Raw genomic sequence first — 18,702 nt, forward strand, 5'->3', positions numbered from 1 at the left:
GAAACTATAAAATTATTACAGTCCTCTTTTCTCCAGATCAAAAAGTTAAAAAAAATTCTAATTCCTTTTTTTTAGTATGGCAATTGTCAAAGCTAGCATCAGTAAGCCATGTTAACTTTTTTACTTACTTTTTTTGATTGGCTATTTTTTCATAATTATAAATCAGACTAAATTAGTTAAATGACGTAACTTATAAATAAGTCTTAACAGCATTTTAACAAGGGGAAATATTTTGTTGGTTCTTTCCAGCAACCCTGCCATGCATCTTTTCTTTACACCAGAAGCCTATCCTTGGCACAAATTCACTATTTCCAACTACTTCCTAAATTTGATTTTAAACTTACTGAATATAACTAGCGTCAGACCCATCTATGATAAAAATATAATAAATTATGATTCATCTAGTTTTCTAAATCTACATAAATTATTCTTATATAAAAATCTACTTGGGATGAGTAAGAATGACATTGACCTTTGACCCCAATCTAATACCTATGAAGCAGCTTATAACTCCAGATAAAATGCTGAAATAGAATACACAACAATCAAGTGTCAGTGATTAAAAAGCAAAAGATGAGGAGTGTGTACTGTAAACAGCAGGTCATTTGTCAACTGGTTACAAATATTGTACCTGACTGATTAGCCTGAGAGTCCATTGATGTAGTGACCTTGAAAAGGTACCAGTGTTTCTTCAAAATATGCACTGATACCATTTTATAGAAATGTGATTATCATTCCAAGTTGGCATTTCTTGCAATAATACAAGAATTTTCTGGGCTTACAGTCATAAATTTGGGTATTGAGTTATGACCCTTGGCACTAAAATTGATTTTACAGAAATATTGAATTCAAAGGGGGAATATCCATTGTTATGTTGATTTTGTTCAAACCAATTTTAGAGACGTACCAATTCAAAAATGTTTCATTGAACATCATCTTCCATGAATAAATAAGTTCAAACAAATTGTGCATGAAATTTCTGTGATATATTTGATAAATCTTTGAAAAAAAGGTTATAAGTATTCTCCTTGCCAACAAAGTATCGTTAAACATGATAAAGTATCACTAGAGTCATCCAAAAATTAATCATAAACATTATTGCAATCTTTGAGAATTATGAATAAAAAATTCAGAATTGAAATTCTTGTTAAAAATCTTTTTATTGTAATCCCTGAATATATTAATCATCATTTAAATCATTGCCAAGATAACCTCCAAAATATCAGCATTATAAACCTTGCTAACATGGTCTTCAAAATAACTTAAAATACCAAGGTATGTCTTGAAAAAAATTAATAAAGGGCCAATAAATTATGGAATAAAATACAACTGGGCTGAAAAACCCTGAGTATTTCAAAGAATCTCCAAGTTTTGTAAAGTTATTAATTATAAATATGACGATATTATCATTATGATCCTTGCCAATAAAGCAGATGTGTTAATGTAATGTGAGAACCAAGCAAGCAATCAGTCAGTTTATTACAAGAGAAGGCTCCAGCAGAGAGAGAGACTCCTGACCCACAGTTACAGTATATTATAATGAAGGCATCAAGACAGATGAAAGCGTCACACAGCAAAGATGCCATACCTATCAAATGCAAAATCAAGCAAGTCTTCATAGCTGACACCCTCCGAAGTTTTGTAGTTAGCTAGCATGAGTGGTGACACCTCCTCCGAGCTACCCCTATCTGAAATATTTCTACCAGCAAGTGTTAGTGTTTTGACCCAGAAAGGATCTTTTCGGTTGTAAAATCCAAGCTGTTCTAAATTGCACTTGACTTTTTGAAACTGAAATTTGACTCTTGGAAATGTTGAAGATTTAGATGATGTGTCTATTTTTAAAGTAGATGGCGGCGTTATATCATGTCCTTCAAAAACATCATCATCTTCATCTAGACCACTATCAAATGGTTTGTCATCAATTTGGTGTTTTTTAAGGGGCGGGGGTGGAGCAGGAGGAAGAGTTCGCTCATGCTGCGTCAATTTGGAGCTCTCCGACCATGCATAATTTCTAACCAATGACTGAGGTGTTGAATGCCCATCGATGCCGCTGTCGTCAATCTGAAGTGGAAACTTTCGTTCCCTCTTGGCACCAATGGGAGTTGAATGTCTTAATGGCATCCTGGGTGGTAATGGCAAGCTATTGCCATCTCCACTAACACTGTTAGACCGGGGTGGTATAGCAGGGGCTCTAGTGGGACTTGGTAAGTTAGTTGCATCTCTTTCTTTAACATGCTGAATGGTCCCTGAATCAACGCTCATTGAGTGATGCAAAGTTGGTATCTTAACATGTAATTTAGAATTATAAGTTTTATGATTCATACCTTGACCAACACGACCTCCACGTATGGGGATAGCACCACCTCTTAACATTCTTAAAGGGTTTGTTTCCACATCTTCATCCCCACCAGTGGATGAGGACATAGCTCCTTTACCAGGAATACCTTGGGGTTCACGAATATTACGAGAATGTCCTTCCTCACTACCGCTGATTACTCCTCTTTGATGATCAAGGGAGCGTCGTATTCTACTCTCCCTTGCAAGTTTATTCATAATTTCACGAGGGGAAGGTTCAGAAAAGTCCTCCCCTACAAAAAGACTCGAAGATTTATTGTAAGAATCCCTACGAGAATCATCCTGACGATTGACTTCTGTAGCACTATTTACTGACTCAGTACCAGAATCAGTATGAACATTGTCTGAATCAGGTTCATCAATCCTTAATACTTCTACATTGTTTTTAATGTCTTCAGAGTCACACTCTGATGTTTGTTCACTAGAAGTGTCTAAAATTTTAGGTCTATATTCATCTTCTGGTAGTTTTACTTTCAGATCATATTCTTGAGGAATTTCTGGCGGTGGTTTTTGTGGACGAGGCACAGGTTCTACTCTCTGTATGATTTCTGGTCTAGGTTTTGGAGCAGGTATTGGTATATCAGATCGTTTGCTGTCAGGCCGTGGTTTTGGAACTGGTTTCTGATGATAACTCATCTCTGTTAATTGATTAAAATTCATTTCAGGTGGTTCTAAATCAAAGTCATCTATCATTGCAAGAGGCACCCCATATGTACTATCTTGATGTACAGGAGTAACCTCCCTTCTTTCTGGTGTAACCTCTCTTTTCATTGGAGTTATTTCCCTTTTTGCAGGAGTAATTTCTCTTTTTGCAGGAGTTATATCTCTCTTTGCAGGAATTATTTCTCTTTTTGCAGGAGTAATTTCTCTTCTAACTGGAGTTAACTCCCTTTTGACAGGAGTTACCTCTCTTTTAGGTGGAGTAACTTCCCTTTCTTCAGAGGAGTATGAAGTACCAGATTTTTCCTTCACAGAACCTCTCATAACTAACTGGTTATAAGCCTCCATTGCTCCAGGAGGAACACTTTCTACTTGATCTGCTTTATTTTTGATCTCCTCTGAGAAAGTACGTTGACGATCAAGTTTCGGACTACGTTTAAATGAGAATTTGAATCTTGATCCATTCTGTGGTGACCCTGAATCACTTTCTGAATCTGACTGATATTTATCAGGTGACGAAGGTTCTTGTGAAGATGACATATGAGAACGAGAACTTAATTCATTTGCCATGGCGATAGCATCATCTATCATTTTTTCATCAGATGCTGACATTGGTTTGACCTTGGCTTGTTTTCGTGGTTCTGGTTTCGGAGGCTCCCTGTTTCGAGGTTCCTGCAAGGCAAAAATTGAACATGCATAGTGATTACATAAATAGATACATGCTGTCTATAATAAAGATATTTTCATATACTCCAGACTTGATTATACTGAAGAAAAGCTGAAGATAATTTCTATAAGAAGAATATAATAATTACCCTATATCCCTTTTCTCCTAATGAGAATATACAATATTTATATGTGAATGTATTGTATATGTAAAAAAAAAAGATTATTTAATTCAGATTTATGATTTTTCAATCTGTCCATTCATCGATTGCTTGTATAGATTTATTGTTCCTTGTACGTCAGAGATTGTAAATTGAGCAACAGCAACATGCAATGCCATGCACATAATGATCACAGTTGAATATTTTTTGTGTATGTTTTTTTAAAGTTTTTTTTTTCTATCTTATATCATAATACACTTTTTTAAAGCAAATTAAAGAGAAATATATGTTTCATTCCATATAATTTAACAAAATTTTGCAGAGAAGAAAGATTGAACAGCTATAGCTATTAAGAGGAAGTAGAATTAGAGGCAGACATACTAGTCTAGGTGGTTGAACAGGAAGTGGTGGTGGTGGTGATTTTGATCCTCTCCCATTGGTCATCAGTTTAGGAGGCGATTCATGTTGAGGTGTTGTAGTTGCTGATGAATCATTTGAAGATGAGTTTGCCAACTTTGCCTCTTTGTCGTTTATTGCTTTCAATACTTCATCCATAAATGAAGGTCCGAAATCAAAAGAACTCTGTAAAATGTCAAGTTTTATAATTAAATATCAATAAAAAAAAAAATTTGGTAAATATACAGAAATGACATTTCAGACGGCAATCTTATAACAACAAAAAAAACAACAAACAAAAACATGTAGAGATCAGTGAAAGTTATTTAATAATAGACTATGCTTGCTGTGATATGGACAAATTATGAATAAATGTCAATACATTTAATGATTTGCATTTTTTTTTAAATCAAAATCGCAATATTTTTCTCAAAAACAAAAATTTAATTGTGTTTTATCTTATAACTAATGGTCTTGAATCAGGGAAGACTTGTGCCCACGTAAAACTGATTTTAACACCCATCATACGTTTTGCCTGTCCCTAGTCTGGTTATCTGTACCTTCCATTTTTAGTTGTAGTCTTTGTATTCAACTTTTTGGAGGAATCTGTATTGAAGGTTTATGTGATTTTTTATTTCATTATCTAATATTTTTGGTGATGTCTATTATAGTTTTTTTTGGCATTATCTAATTTATCTTTTATTAATTACAGTGTATTCTGTTTATCCATCACACAAGAGGACCAGAAAAAAAGTTTGATTAAGCAGAGTATTGGAATACTCAGGTTTTTTTCTGCAAAGATAGGCATATTTTGGGATAGCCCTAAGATGTTATGAGTCAAGGCATATTTTGGGATAGCCCTAAGATGTTATGAGTCAAGGCATATTTTGGGATAGCCCTAAGATGTTATGAATCATAGAATGTTAGTACAAACGTTTATATATGATTTGTTTTTTCATACCGACATGTCAGGCATTTTGAAGTCAGCAAATATAGAATCATCATCTATATCTTGATACTGGAAATCTCCACTATCGACCTCGTCTGTCCTTGTTACATATTGACTGTCTATAGATTCCTGACTTATCCAGGAGTGACCATTAGTACCCAGAGATCCATTCATATTATGTCCATTTTCATCTCTATTAAGACTCACAGTTGATATCCGACTTTCACCTTCTTTCCCTGGAAGATAGATCATAATCATAATTACTTACTATAATTGTAATTACTTCTTTCCTTTCAATAATCTATCCAGGTTGTATTTTCTATTTTTGAACATCCATAAACTATATGGCCCTGTATTAACATGATTTTTTCATAGCATTTTCAAATTGACATATTTTAAGATGGATGTCTTTTTATCCTAAGCATGGAATTCTTTTTTCTATTAATCCTTAATTTCTCAATAATTTTTTCAACATTCATTTCAAATAAAATATATCTTCAAATTCTGGTTATCACATCTACAATCTTAATAGATCACCATTAATTTCTACCCATACAATAAATACAAAAATTTAAAGTAAATGTTTCTGTTTTAGGGTCTTTATGCTATGCAGACATATTTACAACAAAGGCTTATTTTCATTGTTGAAAGCTATACTGTGACCTGTATTTGTTGACTTTTATGTCAATTTGGTCTCTGATGGAGAGTAGTCTCATTGGCAATAATAGCTCATCTTCTTATTTTTACATTAGAATGTTGTTGTTTTTTTCTGCATATTACAAAATGTATAATAAATTATATCATAATGAAATATCTTTTATATGATTTTGCAAAATCTAAATACCAACCTGTACTAGCAACTTTGACTGGCAGTTTGTCGTAATTATCACCAATGAAACCAACATCACCGAAAATAGCACCATCGTAACCAATATGCCCTGTGTGACGAAGGTCATTCTGTGGACCACTGATCATCTCAGCATTGAACCGCCTTAATGACTTCCTGTTTGATTCTGCAATAAATAAATAATAATTTTAATATATTATGGAGATTTTTTTATTTAATGTTTGAAGTCAAGTTCCTGAAAAGTAAAATGTAAACAGAAACAGAAATTGCTAAAAACGGAAAATAAAATTTTATTTTAATGACATTTTTCAACAGAAATTGACGAAACTGATTAATAAAATTAAGTTTCGAAATATTTCCTTTTACATACATTGAGAATAAAAAATAATTCTTATATTAGTTTTAAAACTGATTAAATCATGTGTTAGCGTTGACTGTGTCATTGCATATTTCTGTGTATTATTTAAGCATGTGGCCATTCCCATACAATGGAAGCAATATCTGTGGTACAATATATACCTTTAAACCTGTGTCATATAACTATACATGTGTTTCATATTTATGTAAATATCAAATAAAATATATGAGGTTTACAGCTTTAACAATCTATAACATATGACAATTTCCTTGGAAAAAAAATTGACTTGGTATGAAAGCCCTTTGGTCAAAATTTATAAGAACAGAATTTACAGTGATACAGGAGTATCTTTAATGATGAACAGTAATATCTGTCTAAATTAACTGTATCCCTTGCTCAGGACTTTGTTTGGCATAGACACTAGTGTCCACATTTTACTGGTTTAATTACTACAGAATGTTCTTATTACACGAGATCAGATGGTTTAAATCAGTTAGTTTTCACTGTTAAAATATTTCTCTAAATTCTTAATAATTGACATCTTTTTATAACCCTGAACCTGGAAGTAACCTGTTAGTTTGGAAAAGGTCAAGGATCAGATATAGGGTTCACTCCATTCTAATGTAATTAGTAGAACAGCATGAAGCTTATTTTAGCTCACTTGAATTAATTATAATCAGTTGCAGTTAGCATAAAGCTTTTTCCTTATTTATTTTTAAGGTTTCAAATTTCACATTTGGACATTATTCCGTTACTTTGCTGTTTAAAATCTGAGATGCAATGAACTTGAATTTTATTGACAGTTCAATAAACTGATAGCATTAAAACCTACACCATATACCGTATAGCGGGTTATTTTTGCAGGGTGTTAATTTTCGCGGATAGAACAAAGTCTCCTAAATTAATTCCGCCAAATTAAATGTGTACATACAAAGGTATTGATAAAAGTTTTGAATCCGCCAAAATATTTTGTATACCTTATTCAATGAAAATCGCGAAATTTTACACCCTAAAAAATAACTCACTATACGGTATAAGTTTAGTGAATGTAACATCCATTTTTACTGAACTCACGACAGAACAAATTTTGTTTTAGGGGCCAGCTGAAGCCAGCCTGTGGCTGTGGGATTTTCTTGCTATATTGAATACCAATTGGTACCCCTTGGTTGTTTTCTGCCCTTTGGTCAGGTTATTTCATGTGACATCATTTCTATCTTTAAAAGCCCATGCCCCACAGACAGATGATCTATTTTGGAGCTGAGACTCAGTTGTCAAAATTATGGTCCATTCTATCTAAGTATCTAATCAGGAGATCATGCTGCTCCAACTTGTTGAGGACCTGATTAATGACCATATTTTAAGTGATATTCTAATTTTTTGGCATTATGTGATAAGTCATAAGCTGTTGTCAATATTTTGTTATAGAAGCCACACTACACATCTATTTGTCCCTTCTCCAATCTTACCTTTCTTACCACCCTTTTTGGGGGATTTTTCTTTCTTGTCTGATTCTATAAATAGTATAACCAATCAAATTGTAAAAATAAAGATTTTGGCATAATTGGGGTCTATTGTAGCAAATAGGAGTTAAATCAAAATAGGATTATTCACTACAAAGCATCTAGCTAATTTTTTTTTTAAATACAACAAAAAGTAAAATCTTTTATTCAGGAATTAATTGTAATATCTATTCCTAATTTTTTATCATTAAAAATTTGCAATTCTTTAAAATGATTGTTTTCTTATTTGCATTTTGGATACTTGTAGTAAATGTCTGTAGAATTTAACTCCTCTATTTAAATATATTCAATGTCTAAGTATGTAGAATACTAAACTACTTATAATATTGTATTTATAAAAATGTAAAATTAAAGACTCGGCATGCTGGCATAGTTTCATTATATGACTGACAGTGGCTCTCTGCCAGCATGCAAAAGGTGCTCTTGTGCTGAAATAAATACTATTATGAAATGCATATACATCAAGCAATGATATGATTCTATTCTACAGTATAAATTGTAAGACCCTAAATTCCCAGCTTATAAAAAGAAGAGAAGAAAACTTCTAAATACAGTATAAGAAAATCAGAATAAAAAATGAAGCATATCTAGATAGTAGTATTCCTTTTATCTAACTAAATAACCTAAATGCTTAAAAAATTTGGCTTGCAAAAAAAACCATACAAATTGGTAATAAATGCAAGAAATAATAAAATCCAATATTAGTGTTATAAAAGGAACAATTGAATGTATAAGAGTAAAAAAATATTAATGTAAATAAAGATGATAGGCAAATATGTTCATAAAAATTACCCAAAAATTTTATTATAAATCTCTTTAAAAAATTCCACAGCATGAAAGCAAAATTGAGTAAAATCAAAGGACAGGTACACTGATGATTTTATTGAGTGATCTATTTCATCATCTAAGTGATAGTAAGTCCTTGACTTATATTTTAGACTCATGTCTGGGTTCAACTTGAGGAAGTTCCAATTTGTTATCAGTATTTCTTGAAGATACTCATAGCAGTTTGTGGATAAAAGCATGATTATGATGTGTAACATTTTCTAGCATTTTTGTTCTTTTTTCTTACCTTTCCTTACAAGTTTGACCATAGGTTGGTCTGAGTCAGCTTTTTCTTTTTTAGAGTCTACATGAAAAATTTACTATTTATTTGGGGTTTCCAAATGGAAATTAAACCAATTTTGTTAATAGATAATAATAAGAAATCAAATATACTTGTTCACAAATAATTAAGTGTAAAATTTCATTAATCTGTAAGACATTTAAAAAAATTATTATAACAATTTAGACAAAATTTTCTAGTAAAAGAAAGATAACTCTATTATGAAAAGGGTCATAAAAAACAGGTGCACTGTATTTTTGGAAGTTTTTTAATGTGCATCTTAATCCTCTCTTAAATGGAGCTCTTCCCCTTAAACCACAATTATCATTTAAAAAAATTGCCATTTTCATTTGAATTGTGTTTTCAGTATGGCAAGCTGGGATAAAAGCAAGATAATGATTTGCAACATTTCCGAGCGGCTTTTTCTTACCTTTTCTTGAAAGTTTGACTTTAGGTGTGTCCAATTCTTTTTCCTTTTTAGAGTCTATATGAAATAAGGATATTTTGTCTTTCACTTTTGGACTGATATTTTTAATAACCATTCACACAAAAAACCATGAATTTACCAAATTTTAATCATTGAAAAATAAGTTAATTTCTATTTCTTTGTTATATTCAATACAATAATCTATAGTTTTTGATTTTTGTTGATTTAAAGTTCACTTCAAAAATGTTAAAATTAGAAAAACGTGAAATGAAAGTTAAGGCTAATATATATTACTTTGTGAAAAGTGGTGTGTGAGAGCTTACCTTTTCGACTGAGTTTAATTTTAGGTGTATTTGATTCCTGGTTTTCTCTTTTAGAGTCTATGAAAACAAAGGAGTGCAAATTCACACAAAAGAAACAATACTTTACAAACTTAACTAATATTTAATCTTGCTAATAAAAGCTCCAACACTCTTGATTTTGATATTAAGTTCTCTTCTGATAATACATTAGATAAAGCAATATACAATATGGAATCCAATCCATAATTTTAGGGTAATCCTCCAATATAGAAAAGTCTGTTTCACTGATTATCTTTATTGTTAGCAATATTTTATTTAAAAAGACATAGAAAATGTTGGATTCTTATTCATATTTCGCCTTCGGTCTCAAGTAATAAATTAGCTTAACTTCTCTATGAGGGGTGAAGCTTACATGTAATATCTCTGTTTAAAGAAACAAACTATAGCTGGCCAGTGACCTTGACCCTAGTATATAAGCACCTGTTCCACAATAACTTGTCATTATTTTTCTAGAGGGGTGAAGTGAACACTTCACTTGAATTCGTTTTAGTTAATTTATTTTTATTTTAGATTTAGGGGAAAGTTACTAAAGTTACATTTAACTTGTGTACGATGTACGACAAGTTCTAATGTTATTTTGTTAATTAGAAATAATAATTCCTCAATTGTCTACGATGTACGACAAGTGTTGATGGAAATTAATTAAAATTTTTTATTGTCTACGATGTATGACAATTTTATATATTCATTAAGTGTTTGCCTTAGTACGATGTACAGCACATTTGTTTCTTAATTCATACACCTGTTTGTTAAACAGGTAGATATTTAAAAGTATTTCTATTCACCTGAAGGTCGTGAGTACTCTTCAGAATTTACACGTGTTTTACCTGCACAGGTACACATTATTTTATTACAATGGCTGAATTTGATTATGCAAATGTATTGCTTTTGCAAGATGTATAGAATTATGTTTACACTTACAAGGGTGATGGCTATGATTTTCATCATCTCAGTTGTTTTAGAAATTAAAGATGATAAATTTACTCAGTAAATTTAATAGGAAAACAAGAGGTATTTTGAATAAATCCTCTTCTTAAACAGTTATAAAACCTAGTAGTTTTATAAAAGATCATAATGGCATTGCAATTGGAAATAATTGACAAAGCAACAGAACGAGTCAAAAGTAAGTTTTTAAATCTAGTGCTACTTGTATAGCTTCAAAATCTCCTTGATTTGTGAATTTTTCTTAAGATAGTGCTGTTGAGATTTAAGATAGGCATGTACATTTGTATACATATTGATGCATTGACTCATTTCTATTAATGTAGTAAAGAACATGTATGAATCATGAGGTTTGAGACAGTTTCTCTGCCTTCAACTCAAGCAGAGTTTGTAGAGAAACCTGCTGCTTTATTCGAATTTTGCCATTAGAGGCTTACTTTAATGAAGATTTAGTTCTAATTTTGATCTGAACTACTGTAATGATACTGTTCATGTACCTCCTTTTGGAGTTTGTGCCATGGCTGATGATAGTCCAGCCGGAACTGAATTTTGATACGTCTTTTGTTCCTGCATTAAGGTTTTCAGAAGCCTTTAAGGCTTCTCTAAATGAGATTAATGGTCCATTATCTCATCCTGTTTGTTGAACAGTTTAATCATGATTTTGCTTGGAAAATCCCAAAATTGTTTAAAAAGGCAGAAAACTGTGTAAGTTTTCTTCTGGACTTTCTGTGACTGTTAATAATACTACCATGTCAGTAAATATCAAATCAGGAAAATATCAAGTTCATAGAGGAGTAATACTATCACCCTGAGAACTGTGAGAATCCTAGTGTGTCTAGGATAAATAACAAGATTGAAATGGCACTGCCTAGACAGGCCCACTATGTGGTTTCAAAGATGCAGGAAACCCAGAGATACTTTATTAAGGGGTTGATCATCACCCCTATTGTTGAGGATTTTATTGTAAAATTCTTTTTGTTTGTTTGACCATGGGTTTCTATTTTAACGCATAGGAGATGCTCAGAAATATCTAGATGATAAAACTTATTTGTAATTCTGATGTGATAGTTGATTTATTACGTTTTTAGTTATGATTGCATGAAGCAAACTTGGTGATTATACAAAGATTCTTAAGCAAATTCTAGATTCCTTGGAAGAGGTTCCAGGTCTAGCAATTTTTTACTCCCAGCTGTTATGGGAAAGGCAATATCAGTCTTTTAACTGTGGAGGCTCTGTTGGTTAACAGGGCATATACTAGTAGGCAATTCCCTTCATTGAGAGGAAGAGGTTTCCCAAAAGGGAACAGAGAATCTCAAAGAGGTCACATTTCTCAACCAGTTGCTATATACAGTAGATAACTTAAATATTATGATTGGAAAATCAGTTTATTTCCTATATTTTCTTAGTTCCTAAGAAAGATGGGTCTTCAAGGCCTGTTACCTATTTGAATAATTCAAACATACTTAGCTTGTGGCTAATCAGCATTTGGAGCAGGACCATTTATCTTTTGTTTAGATGTAATTCTTAGGGATGATTATCTATATATATATAGAGAGAGAGCTAACATCTATAGATCTCACAGATGCATATTTAAGTATCATTTATGATTATATCACAATTGCCTGATTCATGTGGAAAGGACATTGATATGATATTTATGTTATTTGTTTTGGATTGGCTTCTGCATCAAGAGTTTTTACTAAGGTTTTAAAACTTGTCTATGTATTTTTATGAAATAATGTCACTTGAAGTATATACATGCTATAGTTTATACATTGATGATTCTTTTATTATGGATCAGAATTTAGATGGTTGTATTGTGAATACAGAAGAAGTGGTGCAAATGCTTGATAAGCTGTGCTTCGGAATAAATTTTGAGAAGTTGGTACTCATTCCTTGGAAGCATATTGTTTTCCTTTGTCTCATTATTGATACTGAGCTATTTAAGTTTTTTCTGACGGATGTGAAATGGTAAAATTATCTCCCTTGGGAAATTCTTCTTAAATAGAATTGTGTAACTGTATTATAGATGATTTGCATCATATATTGGTCTTGTGGCACATGCTTTTAATGCAGTATCTGTGGGAATGTTGCAGAAACATGGCGAGAAATAATGTTGAAACACTATAGTTGTTACAGTGTTTATTATCATCAATCTATAGGTGAAATTTTTAACGATTTAAATCAGAAATTAAGAATTGATTTTTAGACCCATCCAAATAAGTTTTTGGATTGGACCAGATGCCTCATTAGAAGGATTTGGGATCCAAATTTGAAGAAAATTTTTTGATTTGGTAGATGGAGCTTCTTTAAGAACATGCCCTCATTTCATATAGATTTCTTAGAATTGTTGGCTATATTTTTCTTTTGGAGAGAAATTTTTAGTCACAGAGAGTTATACAATCAGAAAATACAATTTCAGTAGCATTTATTATGCAATAGGAGGTATAACCTCTTTGTCACTTTTAAAACATGCTTACTACAAATATTTCATTATTTGGGCTTGGTGTTCAAGAAAGAACATTTTTATCACAGCTCTTTATATTCCTGGTAAGAAATTTTTTGATGCTTATCATATGTCTAAAAAATTTACAGATTCAACAGGATGGCAATTGAAAGAAGATATATTTGTTTTGTTGTTATCACGTTTTCATTTTCAAATCTGTAGATAATTGATTCGTTGTCTTTTGACCAACAAGATGTTTGTACTTTTCATGGTCAGATTTAAGACCTTATATTTTCCCATCTTTTTCATTGTTGGGGATAATTATAAAGAAAATTATTAGTGATAAAGTTCAAAAGGCTCTTTTGATTATTCCTTTTGGTCTGCTCAGAGTTGTTTTCTTTGCTAAGACCAATTTTAGTTTATTTGACAGTTAAAAGTTCTGCTAAACATAAAAGTTAGTAACAATGTTACATACTGAAGAATGCCTTTCCGTCAGGAAGAGATTTGATTTAACTGTGTATTGTAAAAAGTATAAGTGACCAACACCTGAATGGTTGATTGTGCGGTAGGGTAAAAATGTGTGTATTTATTCAGAAATCACTTTCATATAAACAGGAGATTTCAGAATCATTTGTAAAATATATTTACACTTCATCTTGGAGATCATGCATCTATGATCAAGCATTATTAATATTTTTTGAGAAATTTCATTATTTGGTGTGTTCAAAGAGAACCAATTCCTTATCACCATCTCAAAAGGATGTTATTGATTATTAAAATTTTTTGTAAAACACAAGCTTTTCATATTCAGCATGTTTAATGTGAATTTTACTTGTTTTATGTTGAAACAGACTTGATCCTTTAAGAAGTAGCTAGATGTTACTAAATTTGTTTGTTTACTACATGCATATGTGAAAGGTTGTTTAAGCCTGAATCTGCAATTGAAGAGTTCGATACTGTTTCACTATGGAGATGAATTTAGTGCTATCTTTTTAAGTTCTTTATATTCATTAGAGGATTTTACATTGAAGACTGTCTTTTATACTTGTGTCTTTATTTGCCTTGACTACAACTGCCAAAGTACAATCTTTATCAGCTGTAGATTTACATTCTATGTTTTTCATTCAGAGACATGGCACTTTATTTTTTCATATACATGAGTTTTTGAAAAATACTAGATCTGTTAGTTAGTCTACCTAATGAGGTGATCAAGGGTTTTGATAAACCAAAACTTTGTGTTGTTAAGACAATGTTTTATCATGTTTTGTGTACAAAATATGTGAGAGAATTCATCTAAGTCTTTTTGTAAAGTTTAGATAGTTAGAGAGAGTTCTAATTTTAGCCGAGGTTTTAAGGTTTACTCATTTAGAGGAATCTCTTCATAAGTGCATTTAGCTTCAGGATGTTCTATTAAAGACATTATGGCAACAGCTTAGTCTGGACATATGGTAAAACTTTTTATAAGTTCTATAAAAGGGAAAGTGAATAATATCAGTACTAAAACACTTTTCTTCAGTTGTAGTTACTGGATGATCTTGTGATTTCTATGCTTTATTAAATGTTGGCATTTATATAAAAATTGTTTTTAGTTTGTGTCTACACTTTAAACAAGCTAATTTATTACTTGAGACCGAAGGCGAAATATGAATAAGAATGTTCCTTCATCCAAGCATATCTTGGATGTGCAGGATGAAGGTCATTCTTAGAATATGAGCCTGAGGCTCGAAAGTAATTAATTCCCACCCTAGGGATTATCAGTCAGACCCACCCTTTTTCCAATGGGTTTTATATTTGGTCGACACAAACTTGCTTTAAATTATGACAAGTTATTGTGGAACAGGTGCTTATATACTAGGGTCAAGGTCACTGGCCAGCTATAGTTTGTTTCTTTAAACAGAGATATTACATGTAAGCTTCACCCCTCATAGAGAAGTTAAGCTAATTTATTACTTTCGAGCCTCAGGCTCATATTCTAAGAATGACCTTCATCCTGCACATCCAAGATATGCTTGGATGAAGGAACATTATCTCCTAAAAACTCCAATTACAATGACCATAAAAGTGGTCATGTTTCCAGCCAATGATCAAAATCGGGTCAGATTATTTCATGAGCCAATAAAATATCCATAACTAATGAATTCAAATTTTTACAGATCCAATGACTTTACTCTATAGAAAATTTATAAATTTTCCTCTTACAATTTTGATTACAAACAATGTTTTTTTAATAGCTTCAATAACTATCTGAGCTCCAATAACTGTCTGACCAGATTTTATCAGTGGCATGTGAATATTCTGTTATTTACGAATATTTCTTAAACATTATCTCTGGCATCCAGTCTAATACATTCCCGTAGGATTTTAAAAACAAGCAAATTAACAAGCAGGAATTAAATTAAAAACAGACGACAGAGGATATGATTAATGCTGAGACCTGTTCTACCCGTTAGCTTGTTAGGAGAGAAAGAGTGTCGATCTTACCTTTACGACTGAGTCGTATATTAGAGAAGAATGAACTTCCACTCTCTCTTTTAGATTCTAATAGAAATAACGGGAAATAAAATATTTTTATTCATCCGATTTCAAAATTGTAATGAAAAGTTACTAAACCCATAAAAATAAATTTTTCTAAAATTCTTGCACATTAATTTTGATTAATTATTTGCATATTCTTATTCAAAACAAATAACAATATTTGAAATAGTTAAAAAATATTTTACATTAATTCTGAAAATCATTTACTTTTATATACTGATTCATATTGAATAATAAAATTTGAATTTAACTATACAATGTGTAACATGAAACTAAAAAAACCTTTGCTGCGTTTAGCTTTACATTGCTTTATTTATTACAATATTTGAGATAAGAAATAAAAAATCTAGATATATTGTAGATTCCATATTATAAAAAATGTTTTAACAACTAAAATCATCACTATGTATACATCTATATAAAAGAAAGAACAGAATTTAAGCAAAGGAAAGACCACCCAACTATTTTTGACAATATTTTCCGAAGTGATTTTGAATTGCATTTAGTAGTTACATAAAAAGCTGACAAGGTCGTAGACAAGCGAGAAAGTAAAGATTTGTTAGACATAGAGGCTTACCTTTACGTGATAGTTTTATTTTTGCATCACCATTTTCCCGTTTTGATTCTAACAAAAAGTTTATACATGTCAATTATACTAACTACCCACACAAAATAATTAATGGTTTAATTTACAACATATAGAAATAAGGCGAAAACTCTGTATTATTATACAACATAATTCTATTAGATTCTGTAAACTACATGCTGTAGTTCTATGACCAAGACGAAAATTTATAGTCAAACTGGGGCATATGAAGTAACCAGATGTTTATATAATTAAAAGTTATAGCTGAATCACCTATTTCTAGTGAAGTTTTATCCCTACTTTTTCATAATTCTGACTTATGACTTGGTTACTTCTAAAATTTGTTTCTTCTTGTTCAAGTCCAGTCTATAAGTAAAAGTCCTGGTTCATACCTAGTTGATCTAATCCATTAAACTAATACACATGTATAACAACATCTCTAGTTCAAAATTATAAATCAATGAAAAAACATTTCCAAACACACATGCAAAAATGTCTATATCTGGACTATGATGGAACCATGTAATTTAAAAAATAATTTTATCAATTGATATAGAATATTTTAAAGGCAAAAAATGAATATCTTTTTCACTTATTTTCTTTGAAAAATACAGTTTTTCCACATATTATAGCCTTTTTAGTGTTTTTTTGGGACTACTTCATTTTGAACCAGCTATAATTTTAAATTCCAATGTAACCAAATTCATAAATTCATAAAAAAAAAACATTTCTTGTATCAATAACTACTGAAAACATTGAAAATCAAAGGTCAAATGTTACCCTCTGATGACAACATCAATGCCATGTTACTATAGTGATGCAGTAACTTCCTGAACCCTGTACAACTCACCTTTTCTACTGATACTTTTAGACACACTAGGACTATTCTTGTGTTCAATTATTGGCATGACATTAGCTGGATCAAAATATCCACATTTACCATTCCCAAGAACACCCTTCCAGAATCCTGACTTAGGACAATCTTCTGGGCTGAAATGAACATCTTCAAGTAAGTAAATGTTATTCTCTAAAACCCCTCCACAAAACTGTTTATGGAAAATATTCTATACTGTGACAGGTAACATATCACCATAAATTTCTCCATTTAAATTTGAGCGCCTGCAAGCATGTTTAACTCCACCACATTATGTATGTGTTTCTCCCTAGTTAGGGGGCTTGTCATTATCTTATGTTGCTGTGTAACATATTTTCTTTTTTTTATTACAAAATGTTTCTGTACCATTTGTATAAACAAGCTTCTAAATTCATTTTTCTTGAATGAACTGTCCCAGTTAACAAGGGTCATTCAGGGAAAAACATGTTTATATAAGACATTGTCACTTGAAGATATTGTTTTTTTCGTAACTACATCCATTTTTTTTCTGTTAAAAAGTACTAAACTGGATGATTATGTATGCACTCCTCTCAGCCTACTTGCAATCTTTGTCACAGGAATGAAATGGCAAATGGGTCTGTAATTCATTATTATAAACTTGTAAACAAAATAAGCTTCAAATCTTCAAGCATTACAATAATCACCTGAAATTTTGTAAGTTTAACTTGAACAGAACATATTCTAATAAACCAAAAGTTAGATTCATATCTGTATGAATAATATACTTTAATAATCTATAAATGTGAAAAATCCTGAAAAATTCTTTATACTCCAACTTACTTTTTATCTAATACATATATGACATCATATGATTTATAATACAGGAAGTCTTTAGGTACAACAACTTCTGGGAAATCTTTCATAGCTTTAACTTGGGTAGGTCTCATCTGTAATATAGTCAAGAACTAATAAAATTTCCAATACTGTGGATTCATCAATATTCGTTAGATACCAATTTTCGTGGATTTCGTGAGTACAGAACCACGAATTTAAATGTTCAACAAAATACAAATTGTCTTCAGAACAGTATGCAGACTTTGTCAAAACCACGAAATCAAATATCCATGAATATGCAAGTTTCCATCAATCCACGAAAATTGGTACCCACAAATATAATAAAGTAATCTCAACAATTTTGCCCTGGACATATCTGGAAGATCTGTACTTTGTGTCTTTTACAGCTAATTTCCTTATGCATGTAGAATAAGACTTTGGTAAGCTTGCTTGCTTGCTTTGTTTGTATATTGTACAATTGTAATTGGGATAAGGTTCTATCAAACTTAAATATAATATACAGGTTTAACTATGCCTATATATATTGCTTGCAGATTTCAATCTTAATTACAATGCTTCATCTAAAGTTTATTCAAACAAAGCAAGCAAGCCAACAAAGTCTTACTCTACAACCATTAGGAAATTAGCTCTAACAGTGTTGTTGTGCTTTATATTCAGCTGATAAGTTAAGTCCTTTTTAACAGATTTTTATAGTCTT

General features: G+C 31.2%; 1 protein-coding gene across 39 annotated transcripts in view; it reads right to left on the reverse strand.

The window, feature by feature from the left end:
* LOC143056612 (uncharacterized) overlaps nt 1-18,702 on the reverse strand; it is a 128,441-nt gene that overhangs the window by 16,249 nt on the left and 93,490 nt on the right. For 8 of the 39 annotated variants that reach the window (XM_076229731.1, XM_076229732.1, XM_076229733.1 and 5 more), the window contains 12 exons: nt 17,991-18,097; nt 17,166-17,305; nt 16,307-16,354; nt 15,676-15,732; nt 9,768-9,824; nt 9,448-9,501; nt 8,985-9,041; nt 7,859-7,903; nt 6,036-6,200; nt 5,200-5,423; nt 4,224-4,424; nt 1,589-3,687 (listed from right to left, as the gene is read on the reverse strand). In XM_076229731.1, the coding sequence (XP_076085846.1) occupies nt 1,589-3,687; nt 4,224-4,424; nt 5,200-5,423; nt 6,036-6,200; nt 7,859-7,903; nt 8,985-9,041; nt 9,448-9,501; nt 9,768-9,824; nt 15,676-15,732; nt 16,307-16,354; nt 17,166-17,305; nt 17,991-18,097 (3,254 nt within the window). Of the gene's footprint in view, nt 1-344; nt 370-472; nt 525-1,588; nt 3,688-4,223; nt 4,425-5,199; nt 5,424-6,035; nt 6,201-7,858; nt 7,904-8,984; nt 9,042-9,447; nt 9,502-9,767; nt 9,825-15,675; nt 15,733-16,306; nt 16,355-17,165; nt 17,306-17,990; nt 18,098-18,702 lie in introns of those variants that run through there. The other 31 variants (XR_012972421.1, XM_076229759.1, XM_076229754.1 and 28 more) reach the window with 31 other exon arrangements.

Source organism: Mytilus galloprovincialis, chromosome 13 (assembly GCF_965363235.1).
Source record: "Mytilus galloprovincialis chromosome 13, xbMytGall1.hap1.1, whole genome shotgun sequence".
Taxonomy (NCBI): Eukaryota; Metazoa; Mollusca; class Bivalvia; order Mytilida; family Mytilidae; genus Mytilus; species Mytilus galloprovincialis.